This window comes from Antechinus flavipes, chromosome 1, assembly GCF_016432865.1.
Source record: "Antechinus flavipes isolate AdamAnt ecotype Samford, QLD, Australia chromosome 1, AdamAnt_v2, whole genome shotgun sequence".
Classification (NCBI taxonomy): domain Eukaryota; kingdom Metazoa; phylum Chordata; class Mammalia; order Dasyuromorphia; family Dasyuridae; genus Antechinus; species Antechinus flavipes.
Genome location: NC_067398.1, coordinates 167,271,619 through 167,292,596, shown reverse-complemented (window position 1 = coordinate 167,292,596; position 20,978 = coordinate 167,271,619). Strand labels below are relative to the sequence as shown.

The following is a 20,978-nucleotide window of genomic DNA, read 5'->3' as shown; positions in this document are numbered from 1 at the left end:
AAAATAAAAGGAAAAAGGAAAATATAGCATATATATCTTATATAATATGAATACACTATGATGGAGATAGCAAGGTCATAGGTTGTATGCTCATACTTGTTACTTTATAATCTCCTTCTATTTCCAAACTATCTTGTTTATTTTATATAAAAGACCAAAAATGACCAAAAAAAATCCTTGTTTGTGTAACAAATAATAGCAAGTGGATAGAGATTTGGGAAACAGTAAAGAGAGCCTTTCTTTTAAGGAGGAAGACTGATAATGTACATAAATCTTAACCATCACATCCCCTAGTTGCCTTTAATTTTGAAATATTTAATGAATAAATAATAATGCAAACACAAGTAATGTTAATGTGGGATTTTCTAAGTCAATATGTAGCTCACAGCAATCCTTATGCATTATGGGTTTATCCCATTATACCTTCTCCTTCCATTGTGCCCTGTGGAACTCCATTTTAATGTTTCTACATCACATACATCTTCATATTTCACTTTCTTTCATATTATTTCCATTTCTTGCTAATCAAAAAAACTTGGCTCCTCACAGAAGTACTGGATCCCTGGCCACCATTTCTAGTACTATGTATTCTTTCTCTCATGTTCCTCAATACCAGAGACCAGAAAAAATTCCCTCTTTTTCACTGGAACTTCCAGACCCTACCCCTTCCATCACTAAGCAACCACCCATACTTCAAGGTGCCAGGTTTAGTAGCCTATTCAGATCCTGGCTGTAGTTATCTATTTAGTCCCCGGGTCAGTTCCCTCTTTCTCAGATTTCAATAACAAGTTCATCAACTTCCTCTTTTTGTCCAACTTATTCCCTTTTATCCTTATTACTTAGTGACTGCAATATATACACTGGCATAACCTCAAACATACTGGTTTCCAGATTTATCAGTCTCTCCAATGCCCATGATTTATGACTTCACTCTACAATGGATACATAAAATGATTATATCACTGAACTCATTATCATGTACAACAATGGCTAAGAGGGCAATTCCCTTTAAAAAAAAGAGAGAGATGATCATAAAAGATAAAATGAACAATTTGATTGTAGAGGGTCACAGTCAGTGGGAAACTCTGGGTAAGATATAAGACCTTTCAGCCCAGAGGGAACCTGCTACCAATGTCTGGTTCGGCTCCCCATTTCCCCTAAGCGCTCTCGGCCTTCCTGAGAAGTCAAGGGAAGGTGACAACCTGTGTGGAGATTGAAGCAGAGTGATACCAAGTGGAAGAATGATACCAGGTGGGTAAACTACATACAGTAACAAGTTGTTTATATGGTCCTACATGCTCAGAGTTGCTTTTGTTACATTATAAAGAGGGGAAAGCCCTTGAAATAAATGGACTCCATTTTCCCACCCTCCTCAGGAATCCTACCTCATCAGTTCTTCACTAAGAAGGTATATTTAATCACCCCAGGTTGGGAGCTCTAGAAAACATCGGTACATTTTGTCACCCCAGCTTGGGGGCTCTAGAAAGCAGAACACAACATTTGATTACATAAATTGAATAGGGTGGGGTTTTTTTGCAATTACATGTAAACTACTTTTAGCATTAATTTTTTAAATTTTGAATTCCAATTCTTATTCCCTTCCTTAAATCCCTTATCATTGAAAAGATAAGCAATTTGATATAGGTTATACAGATACAGATATCCAAATCATATTTCCATATTGATATCATTGTAAAAGGAAAACAAAGACCCCCCCCCAAAAAAAAAGAAAGAAAGAAAGAAAAAAACAGAAAAAAAAAAAAAAACATGAAATAAAGTTAAAAATAGTAAGCTTCACTCTGCACTCAGACCCTGAATTCTTTCTCTGGAGATAGCCTTTTTAATCATAAATCCTTAGGAATTCTCTTGGATCTTTCTTTGCTTAGAAAAGCTAAATCAAACACAATTTATTTACTATTTTTTTATTTAAACATCACACTGCTGTTATTGTACATAATGTTTTCCTGGTTCTGCTAATTTCATTTTGCATCAGTTCATCAAAGTCTATATTTTTCTGAAATCAGCCTGCTCAGCCATTGCCTAATTAATGGTTATCTCCTCAATTTCTCATTTGTTTCCACGACAAAAAGAACTGTTATAAATATTTTTGTACAAATAGATCATTTTCCTCTTTGTTTTTAATCTCTTTAGGATACAGTATGATACAGTATATGATGCAGTAGTAGTATTGCTGGGTCAAAGAGTATACAGTTTTATAGCTCTTTGAGCATTGTTCCAAATGTATACCAAAACCGGTGAGTCAACTCACAACTCCAGCAGTGTCTCAATTTTCCCATATCCCTTTCAAAATTTGTCATTTTCATTTTCTATCACATTGGTCAATCTGAAAGGTGTGAGGTGCTAACTCAGAATTGTTTTAATTTGTATTTCTCTAATCAATAGTGATTTATTTGTTCATGTGACTATAGTAAGTCCTGATTTCTTCCTCTGAAAATTGCTTGTTTATATCTTTTGACCCCTTAGCAATTAGGAAATGACTCATATTCTTATAAATTTGATTCAGTTTTCTATATATTTTAAAAGTGAGGCTTTTATTAGAGAAATCTTCTGTAAAATTCTCCCCCTGCTCTTCTCACTCCACCCTACCCTGGTCTTGTAATCTTCTCATCTTGGATGCATTGATTTTGTTTGTGCAAAACTTTTTAATTTAATGGATTACAACATCTAACAGATATGAAAAGACAACTTTCAAAGTCATATTTGTAGTCCATCTACAATCATCTGGAAAAAATGTTTTAAATCAGTATTGATTAGAGAAATACAAATTAAGACAACTCGGAGATAATACTTCACACCTCTCAGATTGGCTAAGATGACAGGAAAAGACAATGATAAATACTGGAGAGAATGTGAGAAAACTGGGGCACTAATGCATTATTGGTGGAGTTGTGAACTGATGGAGAAAAATCTGGAACTATGCCCAAAGGGCTTTAAAACTGGGCATATCCTTTGATTAAGTAGTGTCATTACTGGGTCTTTTTTCCAAAGAGACCATAAAGGAGGGAAAAAGACCCATTATGCAAAAATGTTTGTATCAGCTCTTCTGGTGACAACAAGGAACTGGAAATTCAGTGATGTCCATCAATTGAGGAACAGTGAAAATGGAATATTATTGTCCTATAAGAAATAATGAACAAGCTGATTTCAGAACTGATGATAAGTGAAGTGAGAAGAACCAGGAAAACATTGTATACTGTTAGGATTCTTACAAGGTGCTAAGTAATTGGAATTGAGGAGACAGTGGTTAAATCTAGTTTAGCATTGATTTAATCCTACAACAAATAATGGTTTCCTAGTGATATAATGACTGATGTATACTCAGTGTGGAACATAAAGAGGAGCTCTCAGAGCCAGAAAGGACAAGCCCACTAGAAGCTCTCAGAGCCTCAGCCAGGTTTCAGTTGAGGAGATTCAGAAGCCAGAGAAGGCAGTTGGGCAGAACTAAGGAAGACAGAGAAGTGGTGGCAGGCTGTCCTATAGAGAACACTTAAACTAAGATCCAGAAGGCCTCCAGAAAATTAACCGAGCCCCAAGTGAAGGAGCTAAGACTTTGAAGGAGACAATAAAGGATTTGGACTTTAATACCTGGCTGCATTTGGGGTGATAACTGAACTGAAAGGAAGGCTGACTCCAAAAGCCCCCCAAGAAACCTGCTCCCCAAAAAAATTACATTTTAGAGAAGAATATTACAGTATACAATAATGGCAAGATTGTATGATGGTCAACTATGACAAATTTAGCAGTAGCAATGACTGATTCAGGAGCTCTCAGCCCACAGAAAGCAAGTATCAAACTAGCCAGAAGATTACAGGGAGGTCCCTTTGCTGGCACCAAGGCAGGATTCCATTGCTTTGCCCATACTCTGATCTGGGTGGCAGTCCCAGGACAAGGAAGAGCACTAGCACACCAAGACTTGAAGTGGGGACTCTTCTCACAGTTCCAGGACAGAAGATGCAAAAGCTCACAGATCAGAGATGAGCTCACAGATCAGACCCAGACATGGAGAGTAATAAGTGCTCCTCTCTTTAGAACAAAACTTCTTGGAAGAACTGAAAACTTTCAGGTTCCTAGAAGTATCTCTGAAAACAGTTGCACAAAATCCCTGAAACATGTAACACCCTAGAAGCAGAGTCCTTTTTAAACAAACTGTTAGAAGTCAAGTAATAAGCTGGGAAAATGAGCAAACTACAGAAAAAGATTCTGATCATAGAAGGTACTGTGGTGACTATGGAAAATCAAAACACACAGTAAGGAGGTCACAAAATCAAAGTTCCTACATCCAAAGCCTCCAAGAAAAATATGAATTGATCTTGGACCATGGAAGAGCTTGAAAAAGAGTAAAGAAGAAAAAGGAAAAATGGGAAGAAAACTGAGAATGATACCAAAAAAATCATGATAACAAAGTCAACAATTTGGTAAAGGAGACACAAAAAATGCTGAAGAAAGAAATGAAGCTTCAACTTTAGAAAGAAATACTTTCAGAAGGGACAAGATGTGTTTTTCTTTGATGTTATTTTCTGATTCTATAATTTTCCCCAAATATAAGTACACATTCTTCATGACAAGAACTCAACAATATTTTTGGATAGTTTTTTTTTCCCCTTTAATTCCTTTAAAATAATAATAATAATTCCTTTAGGTTTTTTTTGCTTACTCATATTATTAGGTGGGAAAATCACCTCATCTCTCTAGATTTCTGCTTCTTATCATCTGTAACAGTTAATAATCCCAATTCAAACCTAGCACACTAGACTTCTGTGAGGAAATCATTCGTCCAAGCACTTTGTAAAATGGGAGATATTATAGGAATATGCAAAATCTTTCTTAGAGAGTTCATATGAGGTCAAGTCACTATCTTACTTTTTCTTTTACATTTAAGGATCTACAGACTGTGGCACAGCTGGATAAAATAACTACTTTTACAATTAAACAAAAGTATTAGTAAATAAGTTCATCTTCAGTACACCTTCAATAACAAAAGAACCATGGGGATAATATGGACCTCATCCAGATTCCACATGATTTTTATTTCTTCTTCCAAGTCTCTAAATTTTAAAGGCTTAAAAAAAAAAAACCATGGTATAGAAATTGCATATTTGGGATGGCAAAAATTGTTTTCAAGTTTCTATGAATCAATGTCATATCCAAGCAAATATAGGTAACAGTTTGGTCTATGATAATACTCTTGTTATAATGTTTTGAGGCCCATATTTGTCATCTGGGCCTATGTCATCCTACTAGAATCTCATGTGTGATTCTAACTCTCTCATCACATTTTGCAAGGTATTCAGTAGATGTTAAGAATCAACAAATGTGTTTCTCAGCTTTTACAACTTACCAAATAATTACCAAATAGATTACCAGATGATCTACATTGACCACTAAAGCTAGATTCTTTTAGAAAAAATTATTCTGTAAATTTCTAGTGAAAATGATATGGTCTTGAATTGCTATAATAAACCTTTCTGTTTCTGTAACAAGTTTAGATGACTCCATTTGTCCAATGCTTCTCTGTTGATATATTGCTAGTTGAATTCATGTGGATGTCCCATTTGGAGAGCCATTTGATTTCACATCTGTATCCTACTCATTATTTATAGGCTTCAATCACTTTCAGTTACATTTTGTCATACCTTACTGAAGGCTGATTAAATGGTATCTGGTTCTTCCAAAAGCACCTCTATAATTGTTACGTTTTTTTACACTGTTTATCATGTACTTTGAGTGTATGTGTGTGTGTGTATGTGTGTATGATATATACCTAAACACACACACACACACACACACACACACACACACACATCAAGTCTTTAGCCCTTTTTTGGCAAAGAACTGTTAACCTTTCTAAAACTGCTTCAGGTTGATAGTTTTGTTTTATTGATATTGTACAAGTTTTTATAAGAATACTTTCCAGATCTCTTATGGCTCATTTTATAGTTCTAAAAGTATATATTACAAATGGTATTACATGGATGTTAATGCCTTTAAATGCATTTTTCCCCATTAAGCTTTGATTTCAGGATACCAGTAAAGTCTCTTAATTATTCAACCTCATGACAGCTTTATATTGTGTCTTGACTAAAGGAGACCAAAGCATCTTACTTACCAAAATAAATATCGCCTTTACCCACTGATTCAATTTGACCTCTGAATTTAAACAGAAAGTATCTATATTTCCTTGGCATACATTAAGAATTTACAGTCTATTAAAGTCTAAATGACATTTTGACATCACTAGAGAAAGATTACATAAGTGAAGTAGAATTAAGCCTTTGAGCTTGACGTCAGAAGTTAAATATAGTGATAGTGTAAATAGATAGTAAAAGGTAAGTAAAAATATAGTATAAATAGATAACTTGATATCATATATCATATATATCAAATGGTTGAAATTCCTTCTTTAATTGAAAGCTATACTTAGTTCAGTTTAGGAGAGAAGATAATGGATTTAAGGCTAGTCAGAACCATAAGGCACTTCAGCTGTCTTCCTGAAAGATGCCACATTTTTATCAACTGTTGACATTATTGTGTTGGTGGAATGTTTCAAATAAAGAAGAGTTTTTCATGTAGACAGCAAACACTCTAAAATTCTCATTATTCTTAGGTCTATTTTGTACATTTATAGTACACAAGGAAGCCATTTGTGTGAAAATGAATCAAAGGCTTTACGATAATCAGTAAAAGAAGTGTAAATGCTGTAGAAATTTTGGGTAGCTTATTCAGTGATTATTCAATCAACAAAAATTTACTCACCCTAAAACAGACCAAGACTTTGGCTCCTCCCCAAGATCTCTGACTGGCTTGAATAGTAATATAACCAAAATGGCAGAGGAAAGCCTCATTTAACTATGGTAATTCAGTAACCTAAATGAATCTCTCTCCTCTCCTGTGACTAAGAATATCTTATTTTATTAATCATTTGATGAACCATGAATGTTCTTTTCTTTCCTATCTTGAACATGAAGTATTAGATCAGTCTCAGGCTGTCCTGGATCACTCTGCCCTATCCATCTCAGACAATATTTTTTCCCTTAAGGTTTATAGATTTTTAAAATTAAATATAAACTATTAATGCTATATATAAAGAACATAAATATGTAACTGGTCTATTTGGAGCAATTCCTTCTTTTAGGAAAGATAGAATCAGGCTCACATGTAAGAGCAATTATTACATTACTAGTCTTTCCCCATGTTTATGGGCAACTTATAATCAATCAATGAGCTTGAAGTGCTATGTGCTAGGCACAGGCTCAAAGCCTAGAATAGCCCCTGCTTATAAGAAACCTAAATTATAATAGGAGGGAAAACAAATACACACAAGTATAAATATAAAGCAGATAAATTAAATTAAACATAGATTAGCTAAATACAAAGTAGTATAGGCAAGAAATGTGAGGATCAGGAAGAGCTTCATGCAGAAGATGGTATTTGAGAGTACCCCATTTAAAAATTCCCCATGATAATGTAATTATCATAATTTCCTATATATAATCCCTTGTGATTTCTACATGAAGCCTGTGTTTCCCCTCTCTTTTTTTTTTTAATAATCATGTTAGACATATTTCCAGATTAGTAATATTGTGAAAGAAGAATCAGAACAACAGGGATAATCACAAGAAAGAAAAGACAAAAAACAAATTTTAAAAAAGTGAAAATAATATGCTTCTATCTGTATTCAGATTCCATAGTCCTTTTGGATAGCATTTTCTATCATGAGTCTTGGAATTTTCTTTGATTATTGTACTGCTGAGAAGAGCTATCAAAGTTGATTATTCACTGTTACTGTATATGATGTGCTCCTGGTTTTGCTCATTTCACTCAGCATCATTTCATGCAAGTCTTTCCAGGTTTTTCTGAAATCAACCTGTTCTCATTTTTTCTTTCTTTTTTCTTTTTGCTGAGGCAGTTGGGGTTAAGTGACTTGCCCAGGGTCACACAGCTAGGCAGTGTTAAGTGTCTGAGGCCAGATCTGAACTCAGGTCCTCCTGATTTCAGGGCTGGTACTCTATTCACTGCACCACCTCGCTGCCCCCTGCTCATCATTTCTTAATTTAAAAAAATACTATTCCATTATATTCATATATCACAATTTGTTCAGTTATTCCCCAAAAAGTGGATATCTCCTCAATTTCCAATTCTTTGCTATCACAAAAAGACTGCTATAAACATTTTTATACATGTGGATCTTTTTCCATTTTTCTATAATAACTTTGGAATACAGACCAAGGTGGGGTATTACTGGATCAAAGGGTCCTATGTACAGTGATCCTCCTAATTCTAAATGAATTCCCTCCCTATCTTTCATTTCTACATATCTATGTTGCCTTTCCCTTAGAACTCAGACTTCTTGTAAACAAGGACTTTGTCTTAGTATCCCCAGGGTCTGGCATAGAACTTGGCTTAATGAATGCTTATGGCTTAGCTGACAGAAAAAAAGGAAATTTGCTGTAATGGGCTGAAGCTCAAGTTGATGCACTGAAGTCCCAAGCACGTGAGATTAAATAGTAATTGGACCATATTCTATTAATATATGCTTGGAGAAAGAATGGCCCCCGCCCACTCTTTGTGCAAGTTCTGATGTGTTGTACAGGAAATGATGTAGGGACCATTTTGGTGGGTGGAGACAGAGAAGCGGGGAGAGAGGCAGAGAGACTGCTGGTCGGGTTTGTGTTGGGGCTGCTCATATTCCTATCGCCATCCCCCTTCACCTCCACAAAGAATAAAGATGGAAGATTTTCCCTTAACCTGAATTCCTGACTCTGGCTGATTTTAAAATATGTGGTCATCAAAATTTGCTAAACAAATATACAATGGAAACCAAACAAAAAAGGGAAACTCCTCTATCCTTAAGAGAACAACTTCTTCCAAGCATTTCTAGTGGCCCAGTTTGGATGCAATTGATAGACAAGTTATAAACTATTTTCATCTGATTAATGACCATGTACCATGACCCAAATCCATCATTCTACTTTCTAGCCATCTATATAATATACCATTCAGCATGGGATCCGTCCCTCCCTATTTCCTCACCTTCCAACTTTAGCTCTAAGAACAATAATCAAACAAATACTACCATAGGAAAAGACATGGCAATCAATTGCCCTAAGTTAGTATCATTGTGACTTTCCTGTTCAAAACATTCCTACTTAGCCACTACTCCCCTATGACAGTTACCTTCCTCCTCCCAAACCTCATAATATGAGCTCTTGGAGAGCAAAGATTGTCAGTATCCCTTATATTTAGCACAATTTCTGGCACATCATGTGTAATAAATGCATTTTCATTCATTCTTATATATTTATAAATGCAGGAAGTCTGGTAGAGTAAAAAGGAACCCTGGCCTTGGTCTCATAAGATGTGGTTTCTGAGTGACTGGAAATAAATCCTATATCTCTCTAAGTTTCAGTTTCCTCATCTGCAAAGCAAGCACGAGAGTTTTAGCTTACAAGGTCTGTGAGGATCAAATGAGATAATGTTTGTGAAAACACCATGCCAAAAAAGTAAGATAATGAAGCTAGTTTTTTAATTATTCTGCATTTCATATTTTTCAATTATTTAAGTTGTTTTTGATTACTCTGCATTAGTGATACTTTATTGTATCTGTAAAAATTGGATTGCATTAACTCTAAACACTACGCTAGTTCTAGGATTTTTCTAAAGAACAAAAAATATTTTTGTGAAAGAAGAATCAGCTACATGTATGGGTGCTTTAAATTTGATGCTTTCAAAATTTCTTCTAATTTGCTTTTTTTTTTCCCAAAATGCCTTTCTATAGCCACTTTCTTGCATCAGATGGAAACAATTTTGACATTTCTCCTCCTCATGATTCCATATGGACAAAATGCCCTAAAGGTAAACATGTACTAAAATTTTGATCCTACATTGAAACAGACTAGGATGCAATATCCCATTTCTGAAAATTTCTGGTTGTTTTGTGGAAAATGAGGTTTCCAATAGCAACAAGTTTTTCCAAAGAAAGCTACCTGGTAAGTTTGATTCCAACTATACCCTAAAGCTATGAAATTCTCAAAGAGTCTCTCAAACTTTCAAAGCAATTCATATGTAAAGAACTGCCAAGCATTTTGTAGGTATAACTGTCAATATTAAAAGGTTAGAGTTAGGATCTGGGATTAGGAAGAAACTTCCACTAGACCCCAACTACTGTAATTCAATGAGATCTACCTTGTCAGTAGATTTTAGTCAAATCATCACCTAGGATTCAATTAACTTCACTAAGAATTTTTCACAGAGGCCACTATTGGGGAAAGATTTCCTACATTCTGTTCTAATCTATTTTCCCCCTTTGATTTTTTTTTTCCCAAAGCTCTCATGTAATTTTTTTTTTTAATTGCATTCTTCATTTCTTCCAGCCACTCTTGTAGTCCCTTTGGTCAAGCTCTTTATTTTTCTCTGCAATTTTGCTTGTACTTTTTGGGAAGTGACTCTCTTCTTCAAAGTTTAATTCTTGATTTCTTCTCTTGAAAGCCACTTATTATCAGGGCAGCTAATTGGTATAGTGGATAGAACACCAGCCCTTAAGTCAGGAGGACCTGAGTTCAAATCTGACCTCACACACTTAACACTTCTTGGCTGTGTGACCCTGGGCAAGTCACTTGACCCCAATTGCCTCAGCCAAAAAAAAAAAAAGAAAGAAAGAAAGAAAAGAAAGAAAATTACTTATGATTAGGGAATGGCCCTTGTCCCTAAAAATTTAAAGTAGCTTTTTATAAACCTTTAGCAAGATGTTTTTTTATCAGAGAAATGTTCCACAAATATTTTTCCTCATTTTTTTGCCTTGTAATTCTAAATGCATTGGTTTTGTCTAAGCAAGTTTTTCCATTTTATCTTCTGCCATACCTTGTTACAAATCCTTTCCCTAATGATAATTGTGAAAGGTATTTTCTTTCTTACTCCTTTAATGTTAATGACATGGCCTTTTATATTCAAATTATGTATCCACTGTTAATTTATTATCTTTTTATATGATATAAGAAGCTAGTCTGCACCTATCTTTAAGACTACTTTCCAGTTTCCCAGCAATTTTTGTGAAATGATGAGTCCTGATTGAAAGAATTGGAATCTTTGAGTTTGTCAAACATTATGCCATTATGTTCATTACATATGTATATGGTATACTTAATCTGTTCTATTAGTCACCTTCTCAATTTTTTAACTAATACCAAATGTTTTTGAGAATTATTGTTTCATAGCACAGATACCTCTCCTTTTCAAAACCAAAATCTTTTGTTTACTTCTCAGTCCCTTACACTCCATCTTATTAGTCAACTGAAACAATTCTTTCCATCTACCAATGATCTCTCATTTGATAAAGCCAAGAGCCTTTTCTCCAATCAAATCCTTTTTTTTTAAAGCTTTTTATTCTCAAAATGTTTGCATGGAAAATTTTTCAACATTGACCCCTGCAAAACCTTGTGTTCCAATTTTCTCCTCTTTCCCCTATTCCCTCTCCAGATGGCAAATAATCCAATATATGTTAAACATGGTAAAAAATATATTAAATCCAATATATGCACACATATCTATATAATTATATAAATAAGATCAAAAAGGAAAAAATGAGAAAGAAAATAAAATGCAAGCAAACAAAACAAAAAGAGTAAGAATGCTATGCTGTGTTCCACACTCAGTTCTCACTCTCTTTTCTCTAGGTGTAGATGGCTCTCTTTATCACTGAACAATTAGAAACGGTTTGAATCTTCTAATTGTTGAAGAGAGCCACATCCATCAGAATTGATCATCATATATTCTTGTTGCCATATATAATGATCTCCTGGTTCTGCTCATCTCACTCAGCATCAGTTCATGTAGGTTTCTTCAGGCCTCTCTGAAATCATCCTGTTGGTCATTTCTTACAGAACAATAATATTCCACAACATTCATATATCATAACTTACTCAGCCATTCTCCAATTGATGGGCACCCTCACTCAGTTTCCAGTTTCTTGCCACTACAAAAAGGGTTGCCACAAACATTTTTGCACATGTGGGTCCCTTTCCCTTCTTTAAGATCTCTTTGGGATACAAGCACAGTAGAAATACTGATGGGTCAAAGGGCATGCACAGTTTGATAACCCTTTGGGCATAGTTCCACATTGCTCTCCAGAATGTCTGAATCAATTTACAACTCCACCATCTCCAACCAAATTGTTCTTGATCTTTCTGCAGCATTTTATAATCTTCATCATACCCTCTCCTTTTCAGGATACTCTTCTCTGGATTTTTGTGAAAATACTCTCTCCTAGTTTTTTCCTACATGTGTGTAGATCCTTCTTTAGGTGCTTTGAGGGATTACCATCCATACCTTACCTACTATGCATAGGTGTATGTATTATAGGGCTCTGTCTTGAGTCATCATCTCTTCCTATATTCTGGGTGATCTCAGCAGTTTCCATAGTTTCAATTTTATCATTTTTATGCAAATGCTCCTCAAATCTACATAACTTATCCTCATTTTTTTTCCTGAGCTCCAATCTATGTACTAGACATCCTAAATGCATGTCTCATACACATCTCAAATCTAACATGTTCAAAACAGAATTAATTATGTCTTCCCCAAAACCTAATCTGCTTCTTAACTTCTCCACTGCTATTGAGTCCACTAACTCAATCAAATCACTAAAGTACACATCCTTAATTTTTCTTTTTGCTCACTCCACATATCCAACCAATTTCCACCTCACATCGTTTTCACATCTAAAACATCTCCTACTTCTATTTGTGGCCATGGTGCTAGTTCAGGTCACCATAACCTCTCTCCTGAATCATTATGATAGCTGCTAATTGATTTTCCTGCCGCATATATCTATCTATCTTCAAATTTGGCCTGAACTTCTATCTGCCTAAAGTTTATTCACCTACTTCTCAGAGTTATAGTAAGGATCATATGAAATATTTCTAATGTGCTGATAGTGCCTGGAATATGGCAGATACTAAATAAATTCCTGTTTCCTTTCTTCCTTCTTTCTGACCATGCTCCAAGGGCTACATTATTCATCCTGAATCAAATACAAAATTCCTATTGTCATTCAAAACCTTTCACAACCTGATTCCAACCTACTTTTCTAGGCTTATTACATATTACTTTCCCTCATATATATTTCATTATAGCTACACTATTCTCTGCTGTTTCTCAATTAAGACATCACATCCTCCTTGCTTTTGCACAGGCTATTGTCTATTTGGCATGCACTCCCAATCTGGAAAAGTTATGGTCTTCTTCAGAGCTCAGTTCAAACACGACCCCCTGCATGAGGCCTTTCTTAATGTTCCCAAGTGCTTGTACTTATATCCTCCCAAATTACTTTGTAGATCATGTTCTCATATGTATTTTGTATTTACTTTTCTCCATGTTCATGTTGCTTCCCCAGATAGACTGATGATATAATCTTTGAGAGCAGGAATTATACTATCTTACTATATTGCTAGAGCTCAGCACAATGCCTGGGACTTCATAAATTCTCATTGATTGATTAATGAGGTGCACCTAGTACCAGTGAAGAGAAAATCCACATTGATGAGTTCTTAGATTCACTGATATATTAAAATAAATACAAACATATACAGTATAAATGTACAGATTAATTCATATGTCTTACAGTAGTTGAGAAAACACATATATATGTGTGTTTCTATATGTGTGTATATATATATATATATATATATATATATATATATATATATATATATACGTATACATACACACACACACACACACACACACACACATACACTGAACAATCTTGAAAATATTTCCAAATAGACATTCAGTAGGAATTCTAAGTAGGCATAATAATAATAATAATAATAAATGTAAATATATCAGAAAATTTAATAAATTCAAATTTTGTGACATTAGCTGAAACATATCTTTTTTCATGATCTTGATTATTAAATAAAAGTATAAACTGTTTTAAGGATGTTCAGAATCATTCAATTCCTTTGCAATCAAACAATTCATTTAAGATATGCTATGTAAGGATTTTATTAAATAAGCCATTAATCTAATGCAAAGAATCATATGACATTGAAAATATAAAACTGAAGAGGGGGAGCCAAGATGATGGAACAAAGACAAGGACTCACTCAGCTCTCCTCCAAACTGCTCCAAATTCTGCTAAATAATAATTCTAAACAAATTATAGAGTGTCAAAACACAAAAAGATGGAGTGGAATAATTTTCCAGATGAAAACAACTTAGAAGGTCACCACAAAAAGTCTGTGGCATTAGAATAGGAGTCTAGTGCACGGCTCTGCCACAGGCAAAGCAGGAACTAGCTTTGAAGCCTCTGAATAAACCAAAGTACTAACAGTTTCTAGATCTCTCAACCCAAAGACACCAAAGACATCTTGGAAGGTCAACAGGAAAGGTGTGTCAGTGGTATGAGAAGGCCTTGGGAAACCAGCACATCAGGAGTAGGCTTGGGCAGCAGTGACAGCAGCTTCAAGAGGCCTCAGCTCACAGAAAGCCTTTCCACTAACACCAAGGAAAGATCTGTGGCTTTAGCACACTAGAATTCACAGCTACAGTAACGCAAGGATGCTCCTCACATCACAGCTCCAGGGCAGAAAAGAGTGTTTGGTCAGATCCACAGAAGAATCTCTGAAAACAGCTGCACCAAATACCTGAAGCTTAAGACAGTGCACCCTCCACCCTGGAAATGGAGCCCTACTTTCATAAAGACTTAAAAACCAAGAAACAGACTGGGAAAATGAACAAACAACTGAAAAAGATTCTGACCACAGAAAGTTACTATGGGGACAAGGAGGATCAAAACACACACTCAGAAGATGATAAAATCAAAGCTCTTACATCCAAAGCCTCCACGAAAAATAAGAACTGGGCTCAGATCATGGAAGAGCTCAAAAAGGGACTTTGAAAATCAAGTAAGAGACAGGAAAAGTAAAAAAGAGAACTGAGAGTGATGCAAACAGAAACACAAAAAACTAATGATGAGAAGGCTTTTAAAATCATAATTGAACAAATGGGAAAGAAGGTACAAAAGCTCACTGAGGAAAACATTCCTTAAAAATTAAAATTGATCAAATAGAAGCTAACAACTCCATGAGAAAGAAATAATAAAACAAAACTAAAAGAACGAAAAAATAGAAAATATGAAATGTCTCACTGGAAAAAACAACTGATCTAGAAAATAGATTCAGGAGAAATAATTTAAGAAATATTTGATTAATTTGATAATGAAAAACGTTATCAAAAAAGAGTCACCTTTCAAGAAATTAGCAAGGAAAACTGTCTAGAGGATAAAATAGAAATTGAAAGAATCCACTGATCATCTCCTGAGAGAGATCCCAAGATGAAAATGTTATAGCCAAATTCCCAAACTGCCAGGTCAAGGAGAAAATATTGCAAGCATCCAGAAAGAAACAATTCAAGTATAGTAAAGCCACAGTATAGGATAATACAATATTTAGCAGCTTCTACATTAAAGGACTGGAGGGCTTGGAATATGATATTCTAGAGAGAAATGGGTCTAAAATTACCTATCTAAAATTACCAAGAATCACCTACCCAGCAAAACTGAGTATAATCCTTCTGAGGAAAAGGTGAACATTCAATGATATAGTAGACTTTGAAGCATTTGTAATAAAAAGACCAGAGCTTAATAGACAATCTGATTTTCAAATACAAGACTCAGGAGAAGCATAAGGAGGTAATTAGGAAAGAAATATATGGGACTTATGGGTTTATCTGTTAACATTCCTACTTGGGAGGATGATACTTGTAACTCATTAAAACTTTCCCATTATTATGGCAGTTAGAAAGAATATCTTTAGACAGAGGGAACAAGTGTGAGTTGAATATGAAGGAATAATATCTAAAAAACAAAATTAAGGGATCAGAGAGGAATGTACTAGGACAATAGGAAAAGGAGAGGTAGAATGGCATAAATTATCTGCCATGAAAGAGGCAAAAAAAAAAAAAAAAACCCTTTTAAAGTGTAAGAAAAGAGGGGAAGTGGAGGGAAAATATAGAAACCCAATAAGTATAGAAATCTATCTTATCCTGCAGGAAAGTAGGAGGGTAAATAAATATGAAAAGAGGGGAGGGTGATAGAAGAGAGAGCATGGCGGTGAGATGACAAGACACTTTTGAGGAGGGTCAGGGTGAAAGAGAAAAAATAGAATAAACAGAGTAAAAATCCAGTTAGCAATAGTAATTGGGAAAAAAAATTTGAAGCAAGTTTCTCTAATGAAGGTCTCATTTCTTACTTGTATAGGGAACTGATAAAAAAAGAGAGAGAGAGCGCTATTCCCCAATTGATAAATGATCAAAAGATATGAACTATAGCCAGAGATCTTTTAAATCATGTATATCCTTTGACCTAACAATACCACTACAAAGCATGAATCCCAAAAGAGATCTTTAAAAAAGGAAAAGAACTTATATGTAAAAAATAATTATGTCAACTCTCTTCTTAGGGTAAAAAATTGGAAAGTGATGGGATATCTATCAATGAGAGAACAGCTGAATAAATTCTGATATGTAATTATGAGGGAATACTATTGCTTTATGGGAAATGATGAGCAGGATGCTCTCAGAAAAACCATTAAAGTCCTCCATAAACTAAGCAAAATGAAACCAACTGTGTACAAAGTAATAGCAATATTGTGGAATGATCAGCTGTGGATGACTTTGCTATTTTCAGCAATCCAATGATCCATTACTACTCTGAAGAACTTTTAATGAAAAATGCTATCCATACAAATGAAAAAACTGTATCTGAATACAGATTGAAGTATACTCTTTGTCTACTTTGGTTTTTTTTTTTTTTTTCCTTGAGGGTTTTTTGCAGGAGAGAGAAGTAGGGGGACATGTTTTCTTTCACTACATGATTTTTTTTTTCCTTTTTGCTGAGGCAATTGGGGTTAAATGACTTGTCCAGAGTCACACAGCTTGGAAGTGTTAAGTGTCTGAGACCAAATTTGAATTCAGGTCCTCCTGACTTCAGGGCTGGTGTTCTATCCACTGTATCACCTAGTTGCCCTACCTCACTGCCCCCTCACGACATGATTTTTATGGAAATGTTTTGCATAACTTCACATATGCCTTCTTAAAGAGAGTGAAGGTGGAAAGGAAGGAAGAGAATCTGGAATTCAAAGTTTTAAAAATAAATGTAAAAAACTGGTTTTACAGAAATCTGGGGAAAATAATATCAATTAAAAAAGAAAATAATAAAACTTACATTTTACAAATATGACATTCTAATTTTATATACAATATCTATAATCTATAAGTATCTAATATCTACAATTATAACAAATTCTAATTTTTAATTAAAATCAGCTTTTCTTTCACTAAATTTAATTAATGTTTACTGAAATAATACAGCACAATATCTTCATAAAATAACAAAATTACTGTTCCTACCTTTGAATTTTTCCATTCCCATCCATCACCTATTTCCTCTGAATGTTTAATAAAATTTTCACAGTGTTGCTTGAATGTTTTTTCTTCTAAGAACTCATTTTCTGCCATCTGTAGGGGAAAAGGCCCTCAGAGTTAACATTAAAAACAGAAGGAACACTGTAACAATGTTAATTGTTAGGCCAAAATTTTGATTTTACAAGTTTAAAAAGGTAGTTTCACTTTTGTTTTTTAAAAAATATTAAGGTAAAAAACAGAAAACTAGATTAAGATTCATCATTTTTTAACTAGGTCACATAAAAGTAATATGAAGCACACCACTTTATGTTACAATAATACAGTATATGTGGCAGCTAAGCTTGAGACGGGCTGAAGATAGTAAAACAGCACCGCAGGACTCCAACAAGAGTTTGTCTATTTTCACTTCTGGACAGATAACTTATTTGCGGTCTTCATAGCACTTCCTATCTTGCCTTCCACCTAAATTCTATTTCCCCTCTCCTTTTCTCCATTCTAGAAGTTGTCAAAAAGAAGGGATTAATGGCAATTGTATGGAAGATTTTAAGTGAATGAGGAAAAGAAGAATAAAGCCATTTGTGCTAAGCACACAATAATAAGTGAATATTGAATTTTTTTACATTTTGATGACAATAGGCATAATGACAACTTACATTTCTAAGTAGCCTTTAAACTTAAAAAATCAACTCTAAAGAACCTTATAAGGCACATAATATAAATATTTGCAGTTAAGAAAATTGAGGACTAGAGGGTTAAAGTGATTTGCCCAAGATCCCACAGCTTCAGAGCCAAGTTTTGAATCTAGGTTTTTCCTTACAAAGAATCCAGTGATCTCGCTATTATACCCCATCACTCTTAATGCCTCTGGAGATTTTACAATGTGGATGGAGTAGTTTGCATGGAGGGAAGAGAACAAGGGAAGTAGGGGAACATGGAATAGGAAGGAGGAGAGAAGAGAGAAAAAGAAAACAGAAGACCCCAAATATATAGTTAGCCTTTAGATTACATACCCTTCTCAACTTTATGAAATCTTTAAATTTGAAGTTCTTATTAAAAAGAGAATACCTACTTATTTAAAATTTCAATGAACCAAAAACAACCTGCAGTTAGCTATAGTATGAAATATATAGCAATTTATTACATAGAAATATCAATTTGTAGAACTAGAACGAATTAGTCCAACACTCATTTTATAGAAGAGAAAACTGAGGCATAGAAGTGGTAGGTGATGAAAGAGCATACTATGGTAAATCCATACAATTCTGAGAAAATAAAGGAACAAAATGGTTTAGATAAATGAGAGATCTGAATTATCAGGAAATGGATTTTTTAAAATATTAAATCCAATTAAACAGAATACAACTAATTGAAACCTTTGTTTAACTGGAACTTTTTTGACCCTACATTAATTAGAAAGAGGTAAATAAAACAAGAAACTGGCCATATGGATACATTTTTTTAAAAACTCAATCATTAGAGTATTTATTCTTAAGTCACTGATGCCAAAATTATTAAAACAAAAAGTTGGAAAAAAACTAAAAAGTCATCTAGTCCCACAATGAGCAGCATGAGTTCTCTTTATAATATCCCTGACAAGTGATCTGATTATCTAGTCCAAGGGTCCTTAAACTGAGGTCTTTGAACTATATTTTAGGGGACCTATGAACAATGAAGAAACAAAAATGAAGTTAGTCAACTTGTTATGAAGTTTTCCTAATTCATAGTGCTCACCACTTCCTTTCTTAAGTATTCAAAAACCAAATTCTGGCAGCAGTACACAAACCAAAAACCAAACAAAATAACAGAAAAACGGGCATTTTTGCTCAGTAGGCAGAAGAGTAACGAAAGGAAAGGGGGTTTGGAATATTTAAGAAGGACACTCAGAGGTTGAGACTGTTGTTGATAGTGGCTATTCTTTGCATCTAGCCTAAAATTATGCTAGAGAGGCCAAAGACAACCGGAGCCCAGGGCAGTTCATCAAAGTATCTGTAATTCATTCACATCAGAGGAACCATAAATAAGTGAAGGTCTGAAATTAGAAAGTGAAGAAACCATTAGGTAACCTATGGGATCATACAATCAACAATTATATGTGAATTCAGAAGAATTTGACCTCCCTCTTATAAAAGACAAAAGACTAGGCCCAAGCTGAACTGCAAATCTGGTACCTGTCTGATAGTGCCCAACATTTCTAATGACAAATCTGAGAACCCAAATATAAAACTACCAAGGAGTCACATTCTACTCCAACAAGATTATTGCCAAAGAGCCTGTCTAATTAAGGGGAGAGAGGCTTATCACCAGAAAACTGGCCTCATATGTATTAGAGATAATATATTATATATGCATATATTATACATACATATATGCAAATATAGTGATTAGCAATGTATATATGTTTTTATACATATAAGTCACAGCAAGTAGTGAACTGTCTAAAGTGTAGAGGGGTTGCAATTGGCAGCAAGGAAGAATTGATGAAATTAAAGATCTTTTGAAGTATTAAAGAAGCCTCAAGGGCATCATTAATTAAGCCAAACCTGTTTTACTTTACTGCTTCTTCAACTTCCCCTCCCCCATGCAATTATTTGCCAAATCTACCATTACAATATATTTTTACTTAAGCAAACTTAAGTCAGACCCTTACTGGCTCTAATTTGCACTGTTAGGATAGCCTTCCAACTGGTCTCACTGATTTCTATCTCCCCACCCCCATATATCATCTTTACACTGGTATCAAAAATTATTTGTTTATTACACAGGTATGATCATATCACTTGCCCCATAAAAAAAAACTCCATTGCTTCACTTACCTACAGGATAAAATACCAACTCCTGTACCTGAACTTCAAGGGCCCTCAAGAGCTGGTTCCAACTTCCCTTTCCAGACTTGTTTCATATTATCCCTCCTCATTCAGTTCAGATTACCCCGCTTCATTTAAGCCAAACTAGATTAGCCTTCCCAGATGTTTCCTTTTTTCTTACTAACAGTCATTTGCAATCATTGAGCCTAGAATACACTCCTTCCCTTCTTTCAAGGCCTAGTTCAAAGCATCAGCTACACCATTAGCCTTCTTCCCTGATTCCAACTCCACAATTAAAAGGTAAAACATTATTTAGAGCTGCAAAATACCAGAAAGATCATATCTTCTATGTCTCCCTTTTGCAGATGAGAAAAGAAAATGAGTTAAATGACTTGCCCAAATTGATCATACAATAATAAGGAGTATATCTGAAAGAAATCTGAACCCAGGTCTTCTCACTCCAAATCCAGTGTTTGTTGCACTTTGAACATTTTGTTTAAACTTCACCTTTTGAGGTGGTGTTTTGTATTGATCAGGTGCAACTTATAGGGAAGTTTTAGCCTTAATTTAAGGTCATCTAGCCTTGGGAGTGCTGTAGTTCCACAAACAATGCTGGCTGTCAGATAACAATCTGTTAGTAATAACAAAGTTTCTGAGACAATAATAAGGGGCAAACCAGACCACTCCTCAACTCTACTTCTAAGTCATAAAATTAGCATATCAGTGACAAGA

General features: G+C 34.6%; 1 protein-coding gene across 1 annotated transcript in view; it reads right to left on the bottom strand.

Moving 5' to 3' along the window:
- ATG10 (autophagy related 10) overlaps positions 1-20,978 on the bottom strand; it is a 315,023-nt gene that overhangs the window by 277,131 nt on the left and 16,914 nt on the right. Inside the window, exon 2 of the mRNA XM_051992929.1 lies at positions 17,428-17,535. Coding sequence (XP_051848889.1) covers positions 17,428-17,535 — 108 coding nt within the window. The remainder of the gene's footprint in view (positions 1-17,427; positions 17,536-20,978) is intronic.